Raw genomic sequence first — 27,814 nt, 5'->3', positions numbered from 1 at the left:
CGCGCCTAATGATCCTTCCACTTCTACCCCACTAACCAGGTCATCAACATTGGTTAGGACCAGATCTAAAATGGCTGTTCCTCTTGTTGCTTCTCCCAGTTTCTGGACAATGAAGTTGTCTGCAAGGCCAGTGAGGAATCTGTTTGACCTTATGCTCTTGGCTGAGTTTGACATCCAACAAATATCCGGGTAATTGAAGTCCCCCATTACTACTATCTCCCTTCCTTTTGCATGCTTGGCCATCTGTTCCAGGAAGGCATCATCTATGTCCTCCGTTTGGCTTGGGGATCTATAGTAAACTCCCACAATGAGGTCACTGTTATTCTTCTCTCCCTTAATTTTGACCCAAATGCTCTCACTTTGGCTTTGAGGTTCTAAATCTTCTCAATGTCTCGCTAACATAAGGGGGAAGCAATAAATCTGCTGTGCTGGCACTTTCCCCCCTGTCCAGACAGGGTCCCGAGAAGCTCAAACAGGAAGATGCTAACCGCAAAATGTCCCGGTATAGCAGATGGCCGCGTAGGAGCGTAAGGGCCGAAGTTCCTTTTTCTTCCTTCTTACCATAAATCAGGGGAAAGGTTAAATGCATGTTCAGACTGAAAAAGCAGAAGTTGGGAGGGAACTCTTTACATGATCAGGGGGCAAGGCTTGAATGCTCTCATTGGTTTTCTTTTTGCTGCCGTGTGCGATTGTATCGATTATGTCATGTATGTACTCAGGTATAAAGCCTCAGGGCGCTGGAGCCCGGGGCCCAGTCTTTTGGAAAGGATTCCACTGGGTCACTTATTGCTCAGCAATAAATATCACTTTCTTTTTCTCCACTGCTGCATCTGTCAATACTGGGACACAATTTGAGTGGCTCACTGGTACCTTAAAAATCCTTGCAACAAGGGGAATTAATTTACTTACTAAGGCATGGGGAGGGGTGCTGAGAGTGAGTTGTAGATTGTTGGGTAATGGGGAGTGTCTTTTGATGTCACCTGGACTGGTGTTGGGTGGGGATCTCTGTGGAGGTGTGAGGCTGGGGGGAATATTGATCGTGTTAGCTGTATTGATGGCTTGGGGGGAGAGGAAAAGGAGGAGGGGGTCACCAGTCCATTGGGTTGAGGTGATGTTTGGTTGCTTCATTCTGCCTTCTGCCACATTGGCCTCCGCTCCCCATTTGGTGTCCTCCGCAAATGTGATGGGCATCCCCTCAGTTCCTTCATCCAAGTCATTTTTAAAGACGTTGAACAACAACGGGCCCAGGACAGAACCCTGCAGCACCCCTCTTGTCACTTTTCCCCAGGATGATGAGGAACCATGGAGGAGGACAATTTGGGTTCGGTTACTCAAATCCACCTAACAGTTTCCTCATTCAGCCCACATTTTAGAAGCTTAAAGGCAAAAATATTATGGGGGACTTCGTCAAAAGCCTTACTGAAATCAAGATGCATTATTTCCACAGCTGTTCCCTGATCAACAAAGTTTTTAACTCCATCCAGAAAAAGGGGAGGAGAGATTTCTCTGGCTTTTCTTGTTTTTGAGAAAGCCATGCTTTTATCTTGTATGTTTATGTTGTGAAATCTTCAGATGAAAGCACATAAATATTAAAAATGATAAAAAAATAAGGATATTGACAGGCTGAAACATGTGCAAAGGAAGGTGATTTATGTATTTATTTAATTTGTCTACCACCCGACCCAGTGGTGCCAACTTGAATAAAAGATTGGAGGAAGGGGCCAGGTAAGGCCTGCCTTGCACAATCAAACACATGATGCATAAAGGGCATTGGAATGGCAATGCCTATCAACTGGGGGGGTGGCCCCCTCAAATATACTATTGGGGGGCAAAAACCCCTTGGCCTCTAAGTGTTGACTCCTGTTCCCACATGTCTCAGGACAGTTACAATACAAAAGCACAACATAAAAACACAAAATACACATCAGTAACTCAACTCCCCACCACATGTTAAAAGGGCCTTAGATGTTAATCAGCCAAAGGCCTGGTTAAAAAGGTGCGCATTAACAAGGCTCCTAAAGCTATAGAATGAAGGGTTTCTCCCCTGTATGAATTCTTTGATGGGAAGTGAGATGGCTTCTCTGACTGAAGCTCTTTCCACATTCCCCACACTGATAGGGTTTCTCCCCTTTATGAATTCTCTGATGCTTAGTGAAAGCAGAGCTGTGACTGAAGCTCTTTCCACATTCCCCACACTGATAGGGTTTCTCCCCTGTATGAATTCTATGATGGGAAGTGAGATTGGAGCTCTGATTGAAGCTCTTTCCACATTCCATGCACTGATAGGGTTTCTCCCCTGTATGAATTATCTGATGCTTAGTGAGATGGGAGCTCGTCCTGAAGCTCTTTCCACATTCCACACACTGATAGGGTTTCTCCCCTGTATGAATTCTCTGATGGGAATTGAGATTGGAGCTCTGATTGAAGCTCTTTCCACATTCCCCACACTGATAGGGTTTCTCCCCTGTATGACTTCTCTGATGCTTAGTGAGATGGGGGCTTGTCCTGACGCTCTTCCCACATTCCCCACACTGATAGGGTTTCTCCTCTGTATGAAGTTTCTGATGCTTAGTGACAGCAAAGCTGTGACTGAAGCTGTTTTCACATTCTCCACACTGATAGGGTTTCTCCCCTGTATGAATTCTCTGATGGTTAGTGAGATGGGAGCTCTGACTGAAGCTCTTTCCACATTCCCCACACTGATAGGGTTTCTCCCCTGTATGAATTCTCTGATGGTTAGTGAGATGGGAGCTCTGACTGAAGCTCTTTCCACATTCCACACACTGATAGGGTTTCTCCCCTGTATGAATTCTTTGATGAGAAGTGAGACGGCAGCTTATACTGAAGCTCTTTCCACATTCCCCACACTGATAGGGTTTCTCCCCTGTATGAATTCTCTGATGGGAAGTGAGATGGGAGTTCTTATTGAAGCTCTTTCCACATTCCATGCACTGATAGGGTTTCTCCACTGTATGAAGTTTCTGATGCTTAGTGAGATGGGAGCTCTGACTGAAGCTCTTTCCACATTCCCCACACTGATAGGGTTTCTCCCCTGTATGAATTCTTTGATGGGAAGTGAGAGAGGAGCTCCGACTGAAGCTCTTTCCACATTCCCCACACTGATAGGGTTTCTCCCCTGTATGAATTCTCTGATGGTTAGTGAGATGGGAGCTCTGACTGAAGCTCTTTCCACATTCCCCACACTGATAGGGTTTCTCCCCTGTATGAATTCTTTGATGAGAAGTGAGACGGCAGCTCATACTGAAGCTCTTCCCACATTCCCCACACTGATAGGGTTTCTCCCCTGTATGAATTCTCTGATGGGAAGTGAGATGGGAGTTCTTATTAAAGCTCTTTCCACATTCCATGCACTGATAGGGTTTCTCCCCTGTATGAAGTTTCTGATGCTTAGTGACAGCAGAGCTGTGACTGAAGCTCTTTCCACATTCCCCATACTGATAGGGTTTCTCCGCTGTATGAATTCTCTGATGGGAAGTGAGATGGGAGTTCTTATTGAAGCTCTTCCCACATTCCATGCACTGATAGGGTTTCTCCCCTGTATGAAGTTTCTGATGCTTAGTGACAGCAGAGCTCCGACTGAAGCTCTTTCCACATTCCCCACACTGATAGGGTTTCTCCCCTGTATGAATTCTCTGATGGGAAGTGAGATTGGAGTTCTTATTGAAGCTCTTTCCACATTCCACACACTGATAGGGTTTCTCCCCTGTATGAATTCTCTGGTGCTTAGTGAGATCTGAGCTCTTCCTGAAGCTCTTTCCACATTCCATGCACTGATAGGGTTTGTCTGCTGTATGAATTCTCTGATGCTTAGTGAGATTGGAGCTCTGAGTGCAGCTGTCTCCACACTCCAAATTTTTGCATGGCTTCTCCACTCTGGGGATTTTGTCGTGTTCACCTTTGTTCTCGATTTCCAATTCATCACAATCTGCAATGGAGACAAAAAGGGATTCGAGCCTCAGGAACAAATGAAGAAGAACTGAAGGGAGTTGGGTGTGTGTTCATTACCTTTGTGGCTTGTCATTAACCAACATATTTCTTATTAGATTCTGATGGGTTGTTGAATGTTGCTTTTTTTGATATACTGTAGTGGTAAAATTGTGACCAAGCTGCGGGAGGCAGTGGAAGACAGGGGTGCCTGGCGTGCTCTGGTCCATGGGGTCACGAAGAGTCGGACACGACTAAACGACTAAACAACAACAACAAAATTGTGAAAGCCTTTTAGAAAAAAGTGCATTTCAGATGTTTGATGGCTCATAACACTACTTCTTTTGGAGTACAGTGGATGCTCGGGTTGCAAACATGATCTGTGTGGGAGACATGTTCACAACTCGCAGCGTTCGCAACCTGCAGCGTTGCATCTGCGCATGCGTGGGTCGTAATTTGGTGGTTCTGCGCATGTGCGAGCACTGAAACCTGGAAGTAACCCATTCCGGTACTTCCAGGTTCGGCTCAGTGCGCAACCCGAAAACAAGCAACCTTAAATGACTGTAACCCGAGGTATGACTGTAATACCATAATATTATATAGCAATGGAAATATAATTTAATCAAGAATGTAGTGCAACAAAATTTGTTCAATTATCTGTATTCTATCAAAGGTTATAGACATATGACCAGAAAAGGGAAGCACAACTTGCTTAGGTTGACTTTTGTCAGTGTATTATGGGAATGCTATCAATTTGGTTGGTAGTTAGCCAGAAAGAGATGTAAAATCGTACTATTAAGTGAACAAGGCTACAGGTATGAAGAAATTAGAAGAAAGATTAAGGAAAACTTAACCAAAGCTGGTCTATATTTTTGAAGAGGTATAAGAGACTCAGTCACTCCAAAATCAGACTGGTAAAGGCAGGAAAAGGTGCACAACAGCAAGTGATGATCGAAGAATGAGAGACTGTGCCTGCATGACAGAAGAAAATCATTACATTCTTCATTAAATTATTTTTCCATTGATATATAGTTTTATGCTATTACTCCCAAAAAAGTGGTGTCATGAGGTATCAAAGCTCTGAAATACACTTTCTCCAAAAGGTTTCCACAATTTTGGCCACTAGTGTAAGTTGTTCATTTTAAAGTTAATGTACTTTTTATATGGGGACAGATTGTTATGATTAATGTTTCTGGTTTATATAAGTGTTGGAAGCCGCCCAGAGCAGCTGGGGCAACCCAGCCAGATGGGCAAAGTAAAAATAAAAATTACTATTATTATTATTATTATTATTATTATTATTACTGCTACTACTACCTGAGATTCAATAAGCCTGGCTCTTCTCTGGGATGGATTTTGTTTGGCCCAGTCATGGCATCCCCTCCATCTCCAATGTCAGTCGTCTCTCTGGTCAACCCAAGACTGACAGCAGCAAAAACAAAAACAGAAAACTTGACAGAAGCTACTTATCTTTCCGCACAACTCTGAAGCTAAATAAAAAAAATTCCTTCCAGTAGCACCTTAGAGACCAACTGAGTTTGTTATTAGTATGAGCTTTCATTGCATGCTCACTTCTTCAGATACCAACACTGAAGTTGACATTTAAGATGCCTGGGCAGTTCAGACACCCAACCGTGGTATAAAAAGGCAGAACTGGAGGAAGATGGTTCACAGAAAAAACTGGAATTTGCTGTTCAAGGTTTATTGTGGGAGTGTTAGGTTCCCAGGTGTTGTATTGGGCGCTGTTGAGCTATGTGGAAATGTATGAGGTTTGTTACATAGAGGTATTTTTTGAATTTCCAGGCAGATAGGACAATCCCACAGGGAGCCTTACCAAGAGAGGCCACGATCCCACCATTCTCCTCCATGACGTCCTTATGCAGAGCTCTCTGGTCAGGATCCAGCAATGCCCACTCCTCGTCCGTGAAACAAACAGCGACCTCTTCAAAGCACACTGGACCCTAAAAGAGAAAGGAAATGTCCTCTTCTGAGACAGCAGAAATATGATCTGCTACACAATGCTCTGTTCTTTCCTTCCTCTTAATTGCTGTGTTGTTTCGATAGGATTGCTTTCAATAGGATTGACACTTTGACACGCATTCTGGAAACGTATGTCTAGATGCTTGGTTCTGGCCTTCAACTGCCCAGATTCTGCCAACTTCAGACAGGGTTGATTGTCTTCCCAAACAGTGATGGGCAGGCAACAATCCCCATAGATCTCTTGCACCAGGCATCTATAGAACTCCAGTTCCCTGCACAATTCCAGTTCCCTGCACAGATTCGCCCCGCCGCTATCTGCCCAGCAAGTAAGCGCCGTCTCACCTGCAGCTGACAGCTTGAGACTGAAGTCCTTGGTATCCTGCAGGTAACGCAGCACCCGCTTGATACCATGCCAGGCATTTACACTGGGCTTTGATGCTTCCCTACTGAGCAGATTGGTAGCAAAAGCAATGTCTGGCCTGCTCCATTGGGACAGATACAACAGACTACCAGAGCTGACTGGAAGAGCTCAGCGTTCTCGAAGTCAACGTGTTCTGCTAGCCGACTGTCTTTCACGTAGCTTGTCTCCATAGGTGCCCTAACCCCTGCTCAATCTTGCCTTTCTGACTGAGCAAGAAGCTTCCATCTTCAGTCCTGTCTATCTGAACACCTAAGTAGATCCTTACTGCACCCAGGTTCTTGAGCTGAAACCGTTTTCCAAGCTCTTTGGCAAACTTCTGCACCTGTTTGTTTGCCCCGAGATGTGAATGATGTCATCAACAAAGATCAACACCATTTCCTGTGACTCTCCTGACCCTTTAAGGTACAGGCAGCTGTCAGCAAGACTCTTCTTGAAACCTAGCTTCTCTAAGGCTTCATTCAGACTCTTCTTGAAACCTAGCTTCTCTAAGGCTTTAAGCCATAAATGGACTTGTGAAACTTCCATACAGTATTCGGCTCATTGCCCTCAAACGCTGAAGGAGGAAGCATGTACAGATCCTCCTGGAGCTCCGAGTTCAAATAGGCCACATCCACATCAAAGTCATTCACCTGAAAAACTCTGTGCAGCAATCGCTAAGAGCGTGTGCAGAGTTTCACTTCTGGAAGTAGGAGCATATACCTCAGTATAATGCAGCCCCTTTTGCTGCGTGAACCCTCTGGCTACTAGCCTATCCTTGTACTGTGGTTCCCTGCTGCTGTGGGTTTAAGACGGTAAACCCAGCGGCTGCTCACGGCCTGTTTCCCCACTGGCAACGTTGTGAGGGAGAACACACCTAGAGACTCCATTGAGCTCATCTCCTTCTGCATTGCCTCATGCCATTTCCTGGCTTCTTCCTGAGGCAGTTTCTGAACATCCTCAAAACTCTCAGGTTCACACTGTGCCATGCCAACCCACACACTTCTGACTGCAAACCTGTCAGGCGGTTTACCTTTTGTTGTGCGAGCTGAACGTCTCAACCCAGTTTCAGGTACCCCCTCAGACCCACTAGGACCAGCTAGAACGTCCTTGGCCTCAGAGAGCTCCCCCTCTGACTTACTGCGCCGTTTAGACTTCTCAGCTGAACCTGTGGGTGAGGAAGGAGCACTTCTCTGTTCAAGCTTCACAGCTTTAGGAGAAGTTCTTCCCTTTTCCTGCTCTGGGTCAGGACTCTGTGCCTCAGCAGCAGGTTCAACCTCTACCTCTTCCTCATCAGCAGAGTCTTGCAGACTCTCTGAAAGAACATCAGGGTTCCCATGTATGCGTGTCCATCCATTCTACTCACAGAACTCAGCACTGCTGCTGAGCAGAATCCTGGACTGATTGCCTGTTGGATAGGCAAATCTCCACCCCTTGGTCCCTGGCTCATACCCACAGAAAATCATCTTTTGGGACCTAGGGCCACCCTTTCTGAGCTTGGCCTTTGGCACAAGGACCCAGCCCCCGCAGCCTGAGTACAGCTGGGTTAAAGTGGTTCTGTTCTGTCTTCTGTCAAGGTCATGCTGACTATAAGAAGAGGCCAGAAGGCCTATCACCGAAATTCTTATTTAAAGATGATCAAGGAAGATTTGTAGCAATTGAAATTCAATCACAAGGAGAGAAATTCTTGATTGTAGGTATTTATGCACCAAATGAAGGAAAATCGGAATTCTTTAAGAAGTTACATGAGACTCTGATGGATTACATGGACTATAATATGATCTTGATGGGAGATATGAATGGAGTGGTGTCTACAAATATGGATAAGGCACAGAGACAGGTAGTCACCAATGATGGTAGACTACCAAAAACTTTTTTTGACATGACTGAAAATATGGACTTAGTTGACATTTGGAGAATGAAGAACCCTCTGGGAAGAGAGGGAACTTTCTTCTCTGAGGCTAAAATAACATGGACAAGAATTGACCAAATCTGGGTAACCAGGGGATTGGCTCCGAAGATCAGCAAAGTGGAGATTTGCCCCAAAACTTGTTCTGACCATAATGCGGTGAAGATGGAAATGAAATTGACGCCAATTGGTTCCTTTAGATGGAGGATGAACGACACTCTGTTTAAGAATGAAGAGGTGACCAAGAAGGCCCAAAAAACTCTAAGAGACTATTTTGAGATAAACATGAATACAACAGTGGAAAAAAGAGCAATTTGGGACGCAAGCAAAGCGGTTATGAGAGGATTCCTAATACAACAGAATGCAATTAAGAAAAGAACTCAGAATGAAAAAAAGGATAAAATCCTGGGAAAGATAAAGGAAGGAGAGAAGAAACTGAGAGCAAAACCAAAGTCACAGGAGATTCTGAAAGAGATAAAGTTATATCAAGTACAATATGCGAAGCTGATGAATCAGGAAATAGAATGGAAGATTAAACAGATGAGGAAAAAGACATTTGAATCGGCAAATAAGTGTGGAAAATTGTTGGCCTGGCAAATGAAAAAAAAGACAAAAACTCAATACTATTACGAATTTGGAAGTGGAAGGAAAGAATATACAGAACCCAGTGGAGATCAGGAAGTGTTTTCAGAGGTATTTCAAACAACTTTATACACAGGAGAAGCAGAAAGAAATGGACATTGATCGATTTTTGAAAATAAATGGATTACACAAAATCTCTCAGGAAAAACAGCTAATGTTGAATTGTAAAATAACGGATCAGGAGGTGGAAGGGGCCATCCAGAATACGCAATTAGGTAAATCTCCAGGACCAGATGGTTTGACTTCAAGATATTACAGATCTTTGAAAGAATGGTTAATACAACCATTGAAGGAAGTCTGCAATGAAATATTGGAAGGGAGAAAGGCACCAGAGTCGTGGAAAGAGGCTTACCATATTTTTCGCTCCATAGGGTGCACCTGACCATAGGGCGCACCTAGTTTTTAGAGGAGGAAAACATGAAAAAAAAATTCTGAATCAAATGTTGTACTAAACTATTTAAAGCAGCAAAGCGGGTGGCTCCTGTCCGCTTTGCTGCTTTAAAGCGAGCCTCAGAGGAGGGAAGGAAGGGGAACCATGGCTTATCTAAGTCCGGTTAATAATGCTGAGCCTGATTTTATATGCATCTCAAAGCCCTTGACATATATACATTATAATGACAAGCCGAGATAGGCCTCCTGCATAGGAGGAGGGGAGGAGAAGAGAGGGAGCCATCATAGCTCAATGGGGAGAGCATGGAAAAGATCCCAAGTTCAGTCCTTGAAAGCTTCTCCGGGTAGGGCTGAGGGAGTGTCTCCTGAAACCCAGGTGAGCCTCTGCCCATCAGTGAAGACAAAACTGAGCTCAATGGGCTCAGGGGTCCTGACGTGGTACAGGGAAGGTCCCTCTGTTCCTGTTTAAATTAGCCCTTTCTTCAGAACCATGGGAACTACAATCTTAGTTTGTTTTTAAAGGGAACAGCTGTAACCTCAGTGGCTTTGCATGCACAACACCACACGTTCAATCCCCGGCTTCTCCAGGCCTGAAACTCTGGCAAACTGCTACCAGTCAGTGTTGACATTACTAAGCTAGATGGAGTAGTGGATCCAACTCCTTATAAGGCAGCTTCCTAGGTTCCCATTTATGCTTCAGATCTGGGCGTGAGGCCTGCTGTCACTTTTCGTGTCAAGAGGGTGGTTCTTTGCACATCTGGAAGAGGACTGTGTCACTTCCCTTCACCCTCTTGAAGGTGCTTTTACAGCTCAGGGGAAAGGGCAGGCAGACACAGCATCTGTAAACTGTAGCATCCTGAATTAAGGGAGGGAGGAGAAAGAGCTGATCTTCAGCTTGAAACCAGGACTTGCTGTTTAACCATGCTGCTCCTCCAGCTGCCAATGCCATCCATGTAACTGTGTGAATATCAAGTGTGGGTTGTGTCCAGGAACCTGGGAGGATTTCTTTCACATGAGTGCATGTTTTTGTCTTTAAATAAACAGCCCATGCAAGTTTCCAGCTCTTATGGCCATGCCTGGCTGTCTCAGTGGAAATCTGAGGAGGCTGAGGTGGACTTTCCAGTGGTCAAAGTCTTCCTGCCCGGCATCTATTTCCTGCCCTCTTTCCCCACTGAACTCCCGCACCCTGCTTCAAAGCAAGCTACGGAGGGGATTCCCTCTGCTTTGAAGCAGGAAAGTGGAAGAGGAGCTGCTTACACGAGTGTAAGCTGCTCCCCTCCCACTTTCCTGCTTCAAAGGGAGCCCAGGAGGAGGGAATCCGCTGCAGCCTCGAGCAGCGAGGAGGACCTCTTCCATGGTTGCTCTGAAGCAGGAAAGTGGGAGAGGAGCTGCTCACACGAGTGTAAGCTGCTCCCCTCCCACTTTCCTGCTTCAAAGGGAGCCACGGAGGAGGGAGGGACCAACGGAATCCCCTTCCCTCCCTCCTCCCCGGCTCAGCTCAGCAGCCGCGGCTCTTGCTGGCTTTACAATGAGCCGGAAGGAGGGACAGACGGCAGTCCCTCCTCCCGCCTCCCTGTAAACCCAGCCAGAGCCGCAGACACACTCTACGCAGCTCTTGCTTTAAAGGGAGAGCTGCGCAGAGCTTGTCGGCAGCAGCGGCTCTTGCTGGTTTCGCTCCATAAGACGCACAGACATTTCCCCTTACTTTTTAAGTGGGGAAAAGTGCGTCCAATGGAGCAAAAAATACGGTACATAACACTTATACCGAAAACAGAGACTGAAAAGACACAGCTCAAGAACTACCGCCCCATATCGTTGCTTAATGTGGATTACAAAAATTTTGCAGATATTTTGGCTAAAAGATTAAAAAAGGTGTTAGTAGAAGAAATCCATAAAGACCAAGCGGGCTTTCTCCCGGGCAGACATCTGTCTGATAACATGAGGAATATAATTAACATTCTAGAAAAACTACAAGTGAATATCAACACTAAGGCAGTTTTGATATTTGTGGATGCAGAGAAGGCCTTTGACAATATTTCTTGGAGTTTTATGAAGAAGAATCTACAGGGGATGGGGGTAGGTCAAGGGTTTGAAAATGGCATAGGTGCAATTTATTCAGAACAAAAGGCAAAATTAATTGTGAACAATGTAGTGACAGAAGAGTTTAAGACTGAGAAAGGGACACGGCAAGGCTGCCCAATTTCTCCATTGCTTTTTATATTGGTCCTTGAGGTTTTGTTAAACATGATAAGAAAGGACCAAGAGGTTAAAGGTATACAAGTGGGAGCTAAAGAGTACAAACTGAAAGCATTTGCTGATGATTTAGTATTGACCTTACAGGAGCCAGAATCCAGTACTAAAAGAGTATTAGAACTGATTCAAGAATTCGGACAGGTAGCAGGTTTTAAGCTGAATAAGACGAAAACTAAGGTTTTAGAGAAAAACTTAACTGTGAATGAGAGAGAGAAGTTTCAGGAGGAGACAGGACTAACACTGGTTTAGAAAGTGAAATATTTAGGGGTTAACATGACTGCCAAAAATGTGAATTTATTGAAGGATAATTATGAAAAATGTTGGATTGAAGTGAAAAAGGATTTAGAAATATGCACAAATTTGAAGTTATCATTATTAGGCCGAATTGCTGTGATAAAAATGAATGTGCTGCCAAGGATGTTGTTTTTGTTTCAAACATTACAAATTTTGGATAAGATGGGTTGTTTCAAGAAGTGGCAGAAAGATATTTCCAGATTTGTTTCGCAGGGCAAGAAGCCTCGAATAAAATTTAAGATATTAACTGATGCTAAAGAAAGAGGTGGATTTGCCCTGCCAGACTTCAAACTTTATTATGAATCAGCTGCTTTTTGTTGGCTGAGAGAATGGCTACTTCTTGAAAACACTGACGTGTTGGATCTAGAAGGTTTCAATAATGTATTTGGCTGGCATGCATATTTGTGGTACGATAAGGTAAAAGTACATAAAGCGTTTAAAAATCATATTGTTAGAAAAGCATTGTTTAATGTTTGGATAAGATATAAAGATTTGCTAGAAAAGAAAACCCCAAGATGGTTGTCACCAATGGAAGCGAAGGCACAGAAAAACTCAGTATGGAGGCCAAGTCCCCTCCTCTCTGGGGTTTCTGGCAAGCGATCCAACAGTGCGCCAGTGTGCAGCCTGCCTTTGCTCCTCCATTGTCAGAAGTCTCCGGGCTCTGAGAGACAAGCAGGGAGGGTGGCTTCTGGCAGAAGGAGAGGGAGCCATCGGTGGCTCCTCCTTCTCCTGACTCACCTCTGCCTCTCGACCTTCCTCCTCCCACTCGCCTCCTTCCTCTTCTGCCTCTGATTCTTCACTGCATTCTGCCTCAGAGTCTCCAAGCTCACTAAGCCCTGTTATCCCTTCAGCTTCTGACACCTCCTCTTCCCGGGCTTCTCCCTCTTCTCCTTCTGACCGCTCATCCTTCCTCCACCTCCACTCCTTGGGCTGAGACATCTTCCCTTCCTGGTTCCCCGGCTGCTTCCTCCCACCATTCCTCTGTGCCCAACCAGTCCATGGCATTGCTCCATCCCTTGGCCTCTGTCCCCACAAGGCAGCTTCCCCTGACCTGGTCTGGTTCCACAGCCGCTGCTTCCCTTCTGCCCCCATGAAAAGATGGATCAGGAGGTCTTGCCGGCATCATTCTGTCTCCTGAAAGAGAAAACAGGTAAGCAGGATGCCAGGCGTGCCCATGTCTCTCACAGGTGAAACAGGGCATCTCTAACTATAGATGGGCCTTTGAGAAAGCCTTACCTGCTGAGTGCATTTGGACATTTGTGCCCATTTCATATGTTAGTCATGCAGAAATACATCTCTCCTCCTCTGGACCCTTCCTCCCAACTCCCCCCCCCAAAAAAAAACTTGATGAAAAGAACCCAGAGATTATGTGGGAAACCAACAGAATGAGACCAAATGGAGAAAAGCCACCTTCCTCCTTACCCAGTGGCCTCTCTCTGGTGTCCAACGGAGGCCTCTCTGCCTCACAGGAATCCAGGTCCATTTCCTCAAAACAATCCTTTTCCTGAAAAAGCAACAAGGATTCAAAACAGAAAATGAAGGACAAGAAATAGCAGAAAGATAATGGAAAAGTAAAAAACTTTAAGGGTGTGAGATTTCATTCCATGGATGCCTTCCCAGAAAAAGGATGGGCCATCAGCAGAGCATTATGGGATGTTCTCCATCCTCTTTGGAGCCCCTAATAATTATAATAATAATTTATTATTTGTACCCCACCCTCCCTGGGCTGAGCCGATCTTTTGGCGGCTAACATCATAAATCTAACACAGTATACAAAGAACATAAGAACAGGCAGTCGATTAATTAAAATACTTCTTAAAATTAGTTCAAAACAAATTAAAATCTGGACAGACGGCAGTCCACTGGTATAATAATAATAATAATAATAATAATAATAATAATTTATTATTTATACCCCGCCCATCTGGCTGGGTTTCCCCAGCCACTCTGGGCGGCTTCCAAAAGAATATTAAAATACTGTGATACATCAAACATTAAAAACTTCCCTAAACAGGGCTGCCTTCAGATGTCTTCTAAAAGTCTGGTAGTTGTTCTTCTCTTTGAAATCTGGTGGGAGGGCGTTCCACAGGGAGGGCGCCACTACCGAGAAGGCCCTCTGCCGGGTTCTCTGTAACTTGGCTTCTCGCAGTGAGGAAACCGCCAGAAAGCCCTCAGTGCTGGACCTCAGTGTCCAGGTAGAACGATGGGGGTGGAGACGCACCTTCAGATATACTGGACCGAGGCCATTTAGGGCTTTAAAGCTCAGCACCAACACTTTGAATTGTGCTCGGAAACGTACCGGGAGCCAATGTAGTTCTTTCAAGACTGGTGTTATTTGGTCTTGGCGGCCGCCCCCAGTCACCAGTCTGGTTGCTGCATTCTGGATTAGTTGTAGTTTCCGGGTCACCTTCAAAGGTAGCCCCACGTAGAGCACATTGCAGTAGTCCAAGCGGGAGATAACCAGAGCATGCACCACTCTGGGGAGGCAGTCCGCAGGCAGATAGGGTCTCAGCCTGCGTACCAGATGGAGCTGGTAAACAGCTGCCCTGGACACGGATTTAACCTGTGCCTCCCTGGACAGCTGTGAGTCCAAAATGACTCCCAGGCTGCGCACCTGGTGCTTCAGGGGCACAGTTACCCCATTCAGGACCAGGGAATCCTCCACACCTGCCCGCCTCCTGTCCCCCAGAAACAGTACTTCTGTCTTGTCAGGATTCAATCTCAATCTGTTAGCCACCATCCATCCACCAACCAACTGCCTCCAGACACTCACACAGGACCATCACCGCCTTCACTGGTTCTGATTTAAAAGAGAGGTAGAGCTGGGTATCATCCGCATACTGATGAACACCCAGCCCAAACCTCCTGATGATCTCTCCCAGCGGCTGCATGTAAATGTTGAAAAGCATGGGGGAGAGGACAGAACCCTGAGGCACCCCACAAGTGAGAGCCTAGGGGTCTGAACACTCATCCCCCACCACCACTTTCTGAACACGGCCCAGGAGGAAGGAGCGAAACCACTGTATGACAGTGGCCCCAGCTCCCAGCCCCTCAAGATGGTCCAGAAGGATGTTATGGTCAATTGTATCAAACGCCGCTGAGAGATCCAGCAGAACTAGGAAACAGCTCTCACCTTTGTCCCTAGCCCGCCGGAGATCATCAACCAGTGCAACCAAGGCAGTTTCAGTCCCATGATGAGGCCCGAATCCCGACTGGAAGGGATCCAAATGGTCTGCTTCTTCCAGGCGTGCCTGGAGTTGTTCGGCAACCACTCGCTCAATCACCTTGCCCAAGAGTGGAAGATTTGAGACTGGGCGATAGTTGGCCATCGTGGCCGCAATAAAGATGGTTTTTAAAGAAGCAGTTTAATAACCGCCTCTTTCAGCGGGTCTGGGAAGGCTCCCTCACGGAGGGAAGCATTCACCACCCCATGAAGCCCATCGCCCAGTCCTTCCCGGCTAGCTTTTATAAGCCAGGATGGGCAAGGATCCAGGAGACAGGTGGTTGGTTTCACTCGTCCAAGCAGCCTGTCCACATCCTCGGAGGTAACAGATTGGAATTGATCCCACGCAATTTGACTAGACAGGACTCTAGCACTCTCCCGCCCCGGCCCTGCTCCCACAGTGGCGTCTACCTCTTCCCGAATCTGAGCGACTTTATCTGCAAAAAACTTTGCAAAATCATTGCAGGAGATCATGTGGCCCGTACTGGGCCCTGATGTAGCAGGTGGTTCCGCTAAATTGCGGACCACCTGAAAAAGTCTCCTGCTGCTGTTTTCTACAGATGCAATAGAGGCGGTGAAGAAAGTCTTCTTCGCCGTCGCTACTGCCACTTGGTAGGCTCGACATTGAGCTCTAACCTGTATCCGGTCAGCTTCAGAATGGGTCATCTGCCACCGGCGCTCTAGCCATCTCAACAATTGTTTCATTGCCCTCAGATCCGTGGAAAACCACGGGGCTGTCCGGGCTCCATGCAATCGGAGAGGGCGCTTCGGAGCCAAACAGTCAATAGCCCTGGTTAACTCCACATTCCAGCGGGCCACCAGGGAATCAGCTGAAAGGCCATCAACATGGGATAAAGCATCCCCTACCACTCTCTGGAAACCATTTGGATCCATTAAGTGGCGGGGGCGGACCATCCGAATTGGTCCCACCTCCCTGCAGAGGGGAAGGGTCGCGGAGAAGTCAAGTTGCACCAGGAAGTGGTCTGACCATGGCACTTCTTTCGTTTCGCTTTTACTTAGTGATAGATCACCAACATCCATAGAGGTAAACACCAGTTCCAAGGCAGGTCCGCAACTATGGGTTGGGCCAGACTTATTCAGGGACAGCCCCATGGAGGCCATGCTTTCCACGAAGTCCCGAGCGGCCCCTTGTAAGGTCGTGTCGGCATGGATGTTAAAATCCCCCAGGACAACCAAGCTAGGTGTCTCCAGGAGAACATCCGCCTCAACCTGAAGCAGCTCGGGCAGGGAATCCTTGGTGCAGCGGGGAGGTCGGTACACCAAAAGGAATCCTGTACTGCCCCTATTGCCCAACTTCCAGAACATGCACTCAGAGAACTGGGTCTTCCCAATAGGACGCCTGGTGCAAACTAACGACTTCCTTAAAATCACTGCAACCCCCCCTCCCCGCCCACATGACCTGGGTTGCTGTGTGTAAGAGAAACCTGGTGGACAAGCAGCGGCAAGAACAGGCCCATCTGCTTCCTCCAACCAAGTCTCTGTTACACATGCCAGGTCAAATCCTCCATCCATGATCAAGTCAAGTAAAAATGAGAGTGGTTAATATTCGCTAGGGCCAACTACTGTTACCACTGGTCTTATAAAGGAGGTGTGAGCGGGCTAGGAAGCCTCTTTAGTGCTTATTCTTGTACTGAAAGAAAAGAATCAGACTGAATCCTGAACAAAGGCCTGGCGGAACAGCTCTGTCTTGCATGCTCTGAGGAAAGATGTCAAATCCCACAGTGCCCTGGTCTCTTGTGAGAGAGCGTTCCACCAGGATGGAGCCACATCCGAAAAGGCCCTGGCTCTGGTCAAGGTAGTATCCAGAGGAAAGTCTCCCTCACCTGCTTTCTCTCTGCCTGCTTCCTCTCCTCTGCCTGACTCAGGAGGAAACCTTCGGCCAGGGCCACCGCCTGGGAACTGGTCTCTGCTCCACAGTCCCTCACCCAGCTCTCCATCTCCGGAGGAAGGACAGCCAGGAACTGCTCCAAGATCACCAGGTCCAGCATCTCAGCTTTCGTGTGCCTTTCTGGCTTCAGCCACTGAAGGTCAAGGTGGTAGAATCGGCTGCAAACCTCTCGGGGTCCCTTGGCCTCCTGGCAGCAGAACTGCCTCACCTGCTGGATCTGCACCTCTGAGCGGAGGGTGTCCTCCTCACCCAGGATCTTCTGCACAGAGTTTTCCCAGAATCCCCCACTGCTCCCAGTTTGGTTGGCATGGCCTCTTCCTGCTTCAGGGCCAGCTGGGTCTTGCTCACCCATCTGTGCTCTCAGGAAGCTTCAGAGAGATCAGAAGGAACCCTTTGGTCTTCTGCCAAGTTGTGTCCGGCTTAATGAGAAGCTCTAGCAAATCCTAGAAAGCAAATACATTGTTCTGTTACAGAATTTGTAGGTCAGGAGAAGAAACAAGATCCCTGAACAAGCATGGATGAGTCTTGCCAGGAATCAGGACTGGACGGTACCAGAGCCCAAACCATGAGATACCTTTTTGAAAAGAAAGAGGAGGAGGAAGGGGAGAAGAAGTAAGTCTCCAGCCCTCTAGCAATGCAGAATGTGGAGGCAACTGGAGGGATTTCTGGGAGATGAGTCAGCCTGGTTGCTCCTGCCTTCCAGTCAATGCATGAAGTCAGAACTGACTGACAAGGCAATCATTTGAAAAATGGATGCCTGGCTCTAGTGGGGGTCCTCACCTGGGGGTCCTCAGGAGTTGTTCTCCCCCCACCCCCACTTCTGGGCACATTTCCCCCCTGCTTCTGTCTCCTTTTCTTGCACTTGGACTCTCTGCCGCTCTCAAGACAGACTCCTGGGGTGGGGTCCCTTTTTCTTTCTCTTGAGGGCCAGGTATGTATCTAGTCAACCCCCTGAGGGCCAAGTGGGTGGGGCCAAATACATCTCCTTTGGAACTTAGGCAGCTAATTTATTATTATTATTCTCTTAGATGGCTGAACACACGCACAGCCATTGATGCCCAGGTCCCTGGAGGCTCAGGGAGTAGCAGCGCCCATTTCCGGCTCGGCTGGTTTTCCAGCAACAATCCCTTTGGGAGAGAGAGGATGTGGTCCTGGGATGCCCTGCTCTGGGTGCGAGGGGATTGCTGCAGTGGCCTCCGTGGGGAGCTGCCCTGGGAGACACTGGGAAACTGGTCCCCAATGCAGCAGCCAGACTCTGGGCTGAGATCCCTCTCTTTACTCCTGGCCTCTCTTTCCCACCTTTCCTTCCTCCCTCCCCGTGGGTTTTTTGGGGGTGTGGGGTGTCTAGTCCACCTCCTTGTCCAGCTTTGGAAAACCATTTGCAGATGTTTCCTCTGTTCTGCAATGACGCTGAGCGACGTCACACAGTCCCACGGACTCCTTTGTTTAAAGAAGGGAGATCTTTTCTGAAAGGGGGGGGCGAAGGTCTAAATGAGTTTGGGATCCTCTGCTCTGCAGGAAGGAGAGCGTGGCAGACCTGGCCCCTCCCTGGCAGGACCCTCTCCTCCCTGACTTGGGGTCCCCCCAGCCCCCTCCCCTGCTGCAGCCCTGGGACCCCCACCAGATCCCAGAGAGAGAGGAGACTCACCAGATCCCAGAGAGAGAGGAGACTCGCCAGATCCCAGAGAGAGAGGAGACTCACCAGATCCCAGAGAGAGAGGAGACTCACCAGATCCCAGAGAGAGAGGAGACTCACCAGATCCCAGGAGGGACAGCCAGGCAGCCCTTGCAGGAGAGACACCCAAGCAGGAAAGGACTGGGGAGGGAGGGGCCTTGGCTCTGGAGGACCTGCCCCCCCTTGCTTCCTGGCCTCTCTAGGAAGGCAGCTCAGATCCCGTTAACCCTTGCCAAGCCGAGTCCCCCAGCTGAGCCCTCTCTCGCTTGGCAAAACCTCAGATTATTATTTTTCTATGGCTTTAGGGGGGCAGCTGCCCCCTGGCTACCTCAATGCCCAGATCTCCTTTGGGGGTGAGGCTATCGGTTGGGCTCAGAGCATCTCCTTCCCCTGGCCAGAAACCGGAGGAACAGTTTGCAGGGAAAAGGGCTTTGCAGGAAGTAAGGAAACTCATCCTAGAATTCAGAAATGGGAGGAGAGAATGGGGGTGGTCTTGATCTACAGGGTGGCAATTTCAAAAGTCTTTCTAAGGCCTGGCACACCATTTTTCTGGGTCCCTCCCCTCTCCTGCAAGTGAGGGGAGCACCCTGTTGCAACAGATCAAGAAAGACCAAGCCCACAGGCTGCTGTTTTGCTCCGAGTTATCCTGGTTGGTGTCTTTCTTTTTGTCCAAGGGAGCCCTCGGATTTTTCCGTTAAGACCCCCAGGGCTGGACCCCCCTCCTCCCGGGGAGAGGCCTCGTCCCAGGCGCTTGTCAAGGGGAAGCCCAGGGAAGCCCAGCGCTGGTTGCCTTTCCTTGCCCGCAGGGGTCTCCACCCCTCACTTTCTGCGCAGACCCCATCCTATGCTGGGCTGCGCTCGGGAGTCAAAGCCCCCTCCAGGGCTGTCTTTAGCATATGCGCTACCGGGGTGCAAAGACCTGCCCATTCCCCCAAATTTAGTTAATTTCAGTGCACGCACCGTGGAGAATTGTTAACGGAGAAATCTGAGGCTCCCCCCCGGACAAAAACAAGGACACCGGCCAGGAATAGCAGAGCAAATTGGTCTGGATTGAAGACTGTCGCGACAGGACTCCCACCTGCCACCAGGTGGAACAGGATGGAAGCCCGGAACAAAAGAGAACCCAAAGTTTTATTAGCTGCTAATCCCCAGGTTACACCCCCCCAAAACTACATCACTCCTACATCTGGTGGCAGTAATCTGAGCATCCTGGACCCTGCCCCATGGTTCCCCTTGCCTCCACCAAACACCCAGCGAGTGTCACAAAAGAGATCTTTACATTTCCCTGTTTCCCAGCCAAGTTCCTCACACCCTTTTGTCTTCCTCTGGGTTTGTTATTTCTGGAATGGCTACCTCTCTGGCACTCAGGTATCAGGATGCCAGGGATTATCGCTCAGGCAGAGGGGCTGCTGAGTAGCTGAGCTCACAGGTCTAGATGAATTTCTGAAGTTTCCCCACTGAGCAGTACATAGAGACATTGATCAGTGAATTCTTACATTTGGTATTGTGCAGCAGAGGCCCTTTGAACAGATAGGTAGAAACTGCGATGAAGTGTTTTGTGGGGACAAGTCACAAAAGTGATGGTGCTGATTTTGGGGGTGGGCTGCATGTACATGAGGTCTGCTGGAGGGGCAACCCCTCCCCCAACCTATACACAAATTCCTGCAAACGTTTGACAAGCGCAGCGCTGGCGCGGCGCATCTTTGGTAAATGAGCACACCCAGTCTCAAGTCCTTTAGAGATAAAGTAGGTATACATTTCAGTAATACCTGGGTATATATGTATTTTGTTTTTCTAGCTTGATCACAATTATTTATTACTTCTTAACAGGTAGATGGTTAAGAGCTTAGGCGGCTTCAGTGGCAGCCCCTGGCCCCCACCCCTTGCACCCCCCAGGTACAGACGGCCCTGGCCCTCTCCGAGGGTCCGTCCAGCTCTGGGCTGCTGCTGCTGCTGCTGCTGCTCACTTGCAATCATAATTAAAGCTTGCTGCGTGTCCTCTGTTTTTTCTTTTCAAGGGAGGGTAACAAAATCAGACAAATTGCATTTATTATCTTTCAATGGCGCAGAGCCAGCCAGGCAGGCAGGGGAGAGGGCAAAGCGACACATCAGCGCAGCTCCCCCTTCCCTCGAAGGCTCGGGGTACGCTTGGAGTTGCGGGCGCGGGCGGGCGGGCGGCAGGACGGATGTCACCCCCTCAGGATGGCACCCGGGGTGGTCCGACCCCACCGCCCCCACCTTGTTCCACCTCTGTTCCCCTGGCCTGGGTTCCCTCCCTTGGGGGTGGGATAAACGTTTAGTTGGGGCTGGGGATTAGTTTAATTTGAGTATAAATGTAAGTTTTTCTGTGTTGTTGTTTTTGTTAAAATTAGCTTCTACTGACTGATTGGGTTATTGTATAGTTTGTATTTGGTTCTTAAGGGGAGAGGGCCAGGGCTGCCGGGGAGGGGGCCCCCGCCAACAGAACGGATGGGACAGAACCCACCAGGCCATTCCAGCAGTGGAATATGATAATATTAACACCGCCTTTTGCACAAAGGAGTAACATGACATGGAGCTGAATCCTGTTGAAATATAAAATAAATGAATAAATAATGCTTCAGTATCTGGGAAAAGATCACACGCGGAAGGCTTCAGTTTGGGCTCACGTATTTATGTATTTGGTGGTTTTACATTCCCATTAATGAAGCAAATTCTGCCCACACCTTTTGCTGTCATGCAACCCCAGATCATCACACTAACTGGGTGCTTCAAGGTAGGTGTAAGGCAAGTGGGATGTAAATCTTCTCCGATTCTTCTTCTCACATATTTTTCTTTTCTTCTATTATGTTCTTCAAACTCACGAAATGAAAGAAGACAAAAAAACCAACCAACTTGTTAGGAATCACATAACAAGTCAACCTAAGCAAGTTGTGCTTCCTTTTTTTAGTTATTTGGCTATAAATTTTGATAGAATACAGGTAATTGCATTCTTGATTATATTATCTTTCCATTGATACATCATTTTATGATATTACTCCAAAAGAAGTAGTGTCATTGTCAGGAGTGCATGCCGGAGCCAGGCCCTGGGACCGGTAGGGCTTTGCAGGACTGGGGCTTTCCTAAGTTTGTTCTGAAGAGGCAAGGCAGGGCTGCACAGGTGAGGCCGATTGGTAACTCACAGCACCTGGTGGCAAGAAAGAGCCAGAAAGGGATATAAGGTCAGCATTTCCCTTTGGCTCTTTGCCACAGCAAAGCGTTTCCTTCCTTGGGCTTCTTGACTCCTGGCTTCCTGATCCTCGGACCCTTGGCTTCTTGACTCCTGGCTTCCGGATTCCCATTCCTGCTCCCACCCCACCGTCTTGCCCCCGGGTCCTGATGTCCTCCACTAGGACTTTGACCGCCCATAAACCGTAAAAGTTTGCTGTGGCCAACCTATGTCCCGGCCAGGGTGTCAGATGGACGGAGCCCAGCCTATAGATCTCCCCACGGTGCTGCAGAACCTCTACACCCAGGGAGCTATGTTCTAGGGGGAGGTTCAAGCACTTTGAGCGGCCCCAGCCTGACCTGCTCCCCTGTCCCATAACCAGAGAGGTTCAGGGGGGAGCATGGTGTTGGAATTTGTCCAGCTCTGGCCCATCTGGAGCCGGTACTGGCTCGTCTTCTCTTTAGCCCAGCAGAGCGTAGTCCGCAGACGAAAGGATAAAGCAGTATGTGCCACATGCTAATCTTTATTTCTCAACTATACCGAGAACACACAAACATACATCTTGCCTCTGTGAGAGCAGAGAAGAAACTTACTCTCGACACAAAGAAACCGAGAGAACACTGAAAAACAGGAAACCAGTGTATGTCACATCCAGTCTCCCATTCCCGTGGGAACCCAACAGTAACTTGGACTGTGGAATGTAAACAATGTCTTGTGACATGCAGTTGCTGCTCAGTGAGGGAAATAGAAACCAACACATGGGGCCCTTCGAGGCTTTGTCAGCCAGTGTTGGCTGATGTCCGCCACCTGTGCAGCAGACTTTCCCACCCCACGGAGCAGCGTGTGCTTTATGGTCAGCCTCTTCGTGGGCCCGGCACTTTCTTGGGTCTCTCCGTACCTTGAGGCCAGCGACCATCTGCTGGGGAATTTGGACGACTTCATTGCCACCCTGGAGGGCATGTTCGGGGAGCTGAATCGCGCCCTGGCAGCTGAGATGGCCCTGCAGAACCTCCGGTAGGGGGCTTGCCCAGTTACCGAGTCCACCGCAGAGCTCCGTTGGTGGGCTGTGGACACCCTCTATGCAGCTGCCTGACGGTTCCACTTCCATCAGGGCCTTCATCCCTGCCCTAAGGATGAACTGGCGTGGGTGACCCCCCCTCAGCAGCCCTGACAGACTTTATCACGTTGCATATTAACATTGACATGAGCCTGTCCGAGAGAGATTCCGACCTCCGATCGAGGGAGTCCCCGGGGTCCAGCGCTGCAGTGGGGCTGGAAGTGGAGCCCATGCAAGTAGGTGCGGCCCGCCGCTCTCTCTAGCCAAGAGAAGGGTGTGATGCGGGCCCTGGGACTGGGCTTGTATTGCGGGGGGGGGGGGGCATTTCGCAGCAGAGTGTCCAGCGAAGAGGTTGGGAAACGCTAAGCCCCAGCTGTGCTAGGAGGGTGTGCTGGTCCCGGGGGGAAAGTTACCGTTGTCGTAGTCAAAGTCCAGTCCTGAGTCACTAGCCTGGAAACAGTTCACAAGGAGCGAGGCGGGGTCCGAAGCAGGAAGCCGGGCGGGGACAGGAACACTGGAAGGTCAGAAGCTGGAAGCCGGGCGGGGACAGGAACACTGGAAGGTCAGAAGCTGGAAGCCGGGCAGAGACAGGCACACTGGAAGGTCAGGTCTGGGTCCGGGTAGGAGCAGGTACTCAGCGACGACGTTGCTCCCGCAACCTGGGACCGGGCTGACTCGCCTTTATCTTCCCTGAGGCCAGGGGCGGTCCCGGCCCCCAGGAGACCCACCTCTCCTGGCCTTAAGGCGAGCACTCCTCCTGGGAGAAACCAGTTCCCTTCGCCTCTCTGCCCTGAGCCCCTGCAGTTGAGGAGAGGCTGAAGGGTTACTGGGCCCAGGGGGAGACTCACCTGTAGGCACTGAGTCCTCAACCCCCTCTGGAGCCCGAATGGATTCACCTGGTGCCTGCTCCTGAGGATCCGGCACAGGTGTAGGTACCTCACAATCAAGGCCCTGCCCCAGTTCAGCCGGCCCTGGAGGCGGGGACTCCTGTGCAGGCTCTGGGAATCCTCCGGTTCACCCTCTGAATCGGATTCCCAGGCCATCACAGAGGGGCTCAGCTGAGGCTCAATCGCTGTGCACCCCATTTCCTTCTCCCTATCCATATTCTCTTTCCCCAGGGGGGCATGCTGGCCCGGGAGGCAATGATTGACTCTGGCGTCTTCATGGACATCAGTTTCACTGAGAAGTATCAAGTAGCGTCAGTGGTGAAAGCCTCGCCCATTTCAGTGGTGGGTCTGGCGTCTGTCCCCCCTCGCATCAGGACCCATTACCCGTGAGCCCTGTCCACTGGCCAGGAACTGTTAACGTTTCAACTAGTCCAGACGCCACATTTCCCTGTGGTCCATGGAAGCCTCTGCTTGGTCCGACATGACCCCGCCATTTCCTGGGTGCAGCGGATGTTGTGTTTCTCATCGTCTTTCTGCCACGACGTCTGTGCCCAACCCCCAGCCGGCCCTCAGTTCTTCCACTTTGCAGGGGGCTGCCCCAGACGGGGCAGGGTTACCGGATGTCGGCCTAATCCTGAAGCCCTACCAGGATTTGGTGGACGTGTCTGAGAAAAAGGGGGCTGAGGCTTTGCCACCCCATCGGACTTACGATTGTCCTATTGACTTGCAGCCAGGAGCAGAGAGTCCTTTCGGCCGCATTTATGCCTTGTCAGCCCCTGAACTTGGGGCCCTCCGAGAGTACTTAGATGACAACCTTGCCAGGGGGTTCAGTCGCCCCTCTACTTCCCCTGCTGGCCCCCCTCCCCCACCTGCATGTTTTCCGGCTGCCTGCGCATCCCTAGAATGCTTCCCTGGACGCAGCAGCACCGGAGTACGGAGAGGAGGTGGCGGCGGCTGTCGGTTGCGCTCCTAGCCGCCGGAAGCTGAGCCGGGTGGGCTGGAGCCTGCGCACAGGACACGATCCTTTCCGCTCTGCTTGCCAGGAGGGCAGGGGATTTCCCTGCTCTTTCTTGCGTTCGTCTGCCACCAATCTCCTTGCTTAGCGTGTCTGCTTGCTGCGAGGTGACGCTGCTGCAGCCTGCGCTGAGCAACGGAAGGGGAAAGGATCGTGTCTGCCTGCTGATTCCTTCCTAGCTGCATCACCTCGCACCAAGCAGACACGCTGAGCAAGGGAAATGGGCCATTGCTGGCCCGATCCGAGCAAACACAGCAACCGAAAACAGAAGAGGGTGGGCAGTAAGACCCTGAGGCAGAGGGCAGGAAAGGAATTCATTGCGGCTGTGTACTCCCTGCCAGAAAGGGACCAGAACAAGAAGAGGGGAGCAGCAGCTGACTTTCACTACCCAGTTAAAACCATACGCAGCAGGAGTGACAACTGAATCCTTAGGAAGGCGCTACAATAATTAGGCAAGGGGAACAGGGCTGATGAACAGACGGTAGTCTTGGGATGCCATACAGATCGAGAGACTCCACACACAAGGTCACTCCAACGCCCCCTTTAACCACGCGCTCTCCCGTGCAGCAACACGACTCACACGCCTCCACACACACATCAAAATATGCCCGATACAGGAACCCCAGCAGCCTCCTCTCTGCAGCCTTCCCTCCTCCGTAACACGCGATCTGATTTTGGCCCCTGCACTTGGGCCAGTCGGCTCCAGGGACCACATATTCGCTCAGTAAGACACACAGCCATTTCCCCTTACTTTTGAGGAGGAAAAAAGTGTGTCTTATCGAGCGAAAAATACGGTCATTTTCCCTTTCAAACAGGATCCGTGAATCTCTAAGAGAACTCAAAACCCACATAAGGAAAATGTTTAATAATTAGACTGAGCAGAAAATAACAGTAGTAATTATATGTAAAGGTGATAGTATTTAAATGAATAAAATGCTGAACTCTAAGGTTTTTTTTTAATCGTTTACAGCTTCCCTTATGATATTCCCCCCTCTTTGGCTTCTTACCCCTTCAGGTGTTAAACAGGGTTGTGTTATTGCCCCAGCTCTATTCATTATTTTCATTGCCATGATCCTACACGTTGTCAAAGGGAAACTCACCACCGGAGTAGAAATCATATATCGAACAGATGGAAAGAAAGTGTGAGGAGAACCTGACCTTACAGGGTTAAACAGCTCAGAGTGTACGCTCTGCCTACTGTTGGGAGGAAGGGGGAAATGCTGCGTCATTTCCGAGAGACTCAAGCCTTTGTTCTTTCTCTCTACTTTCGCTTTTGAGGAGAGAGGATGTGTTTTCGTGATGCTGTTCGCTGTGATAGATAATGGATAGTCTGCTGTAAATAAAACTGCTTTTAGCTGCTAAGATCCTGAGTGGACTTTATTTAAGCACACTGAAGAAGGCACTGGAGTTTTTGCAGTCTTTCTCTTGCCGCTGTTGATCTCTGCTAAGCTATGCTCAGAGCTCAGATATGTGGACTTTGGAATGCAGAGGCTTGCACAGGGGAAGCGTGCCGGACGCTTATCTGAGCAATAAATCAATTACCCTGACAGGTTATGGGGGCAGTTAATGCAATTAGAGGAAGCCTGTTTTGATGTGCTGTGTGCTTAAAAAAGGCTGAGAAACCTGAGAAGCTGCTGTTTTGCTGCCGGAAGGCAAAAGTCCTGCTTTGAGGCTTGGCCTGGGAGAAAAGCAGGGAAGCTGGCTGCAAGCTGTGTGCTGCAAAGGGACGCTGGAGGCCTCTCCGTTGAAGCTGGCTGGTACGCATGAGTACTTCAAAGCCCCAATGGGAGCACTGGGGGAGGAGATGGCTGAGCTCCAGGACTTTTATGATGTCCCGTTTGAAAAGCTCACAACCCAGTCCTGGGATATCTGGGTTAGAAGAGTCAGGGGGTGGTTTTTGGCCACAGGGTTCTGGAGTATAGCCCAGAAGGAGCCGGCCCCACCCATGCCAGTTGCTGCTGAAGATGGAGGAGCAGAACTGGAGGCTGCTCTGCTGGAAGATAGAGAGCAGAGAATGCAAAGGGAGCTCTGCATGTTGAGAGCAAGCTTGGACGCTATGCTGTTGCCCCACCTGGAGGGCGTTGAGTTGGCTCAGGCCGCCTGGCAGGTGCTGAGGAGTCTGTGTGAGAGCTCAGCAGGAGCCCAGGGCCGGGAGAAAGCCGAGAGCAGGGAGGAAGCCGAGAGCCCAGAGGGGGCTGCTGGCCATGTTCCTGAAGTTACAGCTGGGAGTAGCTGCTTTGTCTCCAAGGGGCCGTGTGATGTTGAGGCCTACAACCAGAGTGCTGGGGAGCGTGCAGGCCCAGGCTGTGCACCCAAAGGTGGGGGTGCTGGGAACAAAGGAATGGCTGAAGAGGGAGCTGTGAGAGCTGTTGCTACGCGTCGCCGCTGTTATCGCTGTGGCTCCCCCTCCCATCTGGTGAGAGAATGTCCAGTGGAGGCACAGGAACAGCCGAAGGCCATCTCCCGTAGCGACCAGATAAAGAGCTCTTCTTCAAAGCATGGGAAAGGCAAGCCGAAGGCAGCTGGCAGAGACACTGAACGTAAACATTTGGCAGCCTCTATGGCTGTAGTCAAGAGTTGTCAACAGGATGCTGTGCTGGCTTTTGTCATAGACAGTGGAGCTTCCCATAATCTCGTGCCATCTAGTGAATTCCTGGAGAACAGCACCTCTGTAAAATCTGGGAAGACTGTCTGTTTAGCAGATGGGACTCGACACCCACTCACGCAGACTGGCTCACTGTTTTGTTCTTTCTTGCAGGATTCAATCCAGGCTTTTGTTGTTCCAGGACTGTCCTGCGCGTTGCTGTCTGTCAGTGCACTTCTTGCTGAGAACTACAGAGTGTGTTTTGAGAACAATAAGTGTTCTATTTCTAAGAATGGACAGTACCTAGTCAGTGTTGAATGTAAAGACAGGTTGTTTGTGATAAATGCTTCTTTTGCAGGTCCAGATGACACGGAGGAGGCTCAAGCACAGTGTGCCAATGTTCCAGTTCATGATGCGTGTGCTCACCTCTGGCACAGACGCATGGCACACGTGTCCTGGGGGTCAGT

General features: G+C 49.3%; 2 protein-coding genes across 2 annotated transcripts in view; both read right to left on the bottom strand.

The window, feature by feature from the left end:
- LOC308475117 (uncharacterized protein) overlaps positions 1-17,913 on the bottom strand; it is a 120,929-nt gene extending 103,016 nt beyond the window's left edge. The window contains exon 1 of the mRNA XM_081002042.1: positions 16,878-17,913. Within this exon, the coding sequence (XP_080858168.1) occupies positions 16,878-17,294 (417 nt within the window). The 5' untranslated portion in view covers positions 17,295-17,913. The remainder of the gene's footprint in view (positions 1-16,877) is intronic.
- Positions 1,644-27,814, bottom strand: part of LOC308475084 (uncharacterized protein) — a 65,765-nt gene continuing 39,594 nt past the window's right edge. The window contains exons 3-5 of the mRNA XM_081001916.1: positions 12,862-12,944; positions 5,780-5,906; positions 1,644-3,946 (exon numbers count right to left, since the gene is read on the bottom strand). Coding sequence (XP_080858042.1) covers positions 2,022-3,946; positions 5,780-5,906; positions 12,862-12,944 — 2,135 coding nt within the window. The 3' untranslated portion in view covers positions 1,644-2,021. The remainder of the gene's footprint in view (positions 3,947-5,779; positions 5,907-12,861; positions 12,945-27,814) is intronic.

Source organism: Podarcis pityusensis (genome assembly GCF_964106645.2).
Source record: "Podarcis pityusensis genome assembly, chromosome: 4".
In the NCBI taxonomy this organism is placed as follows: domain Eukaryota; kingdom Metazoa; phylum Chordata; class Lepidosauria; order Squamata; family Lacertidae; genus Podarcis; species Podarcis pityusensis.
The sequence above is the reverse complement of the archived record's forward strand: the minus strand, read 5'-3'. Positions and strand labels throughout refer to the sequence as shown.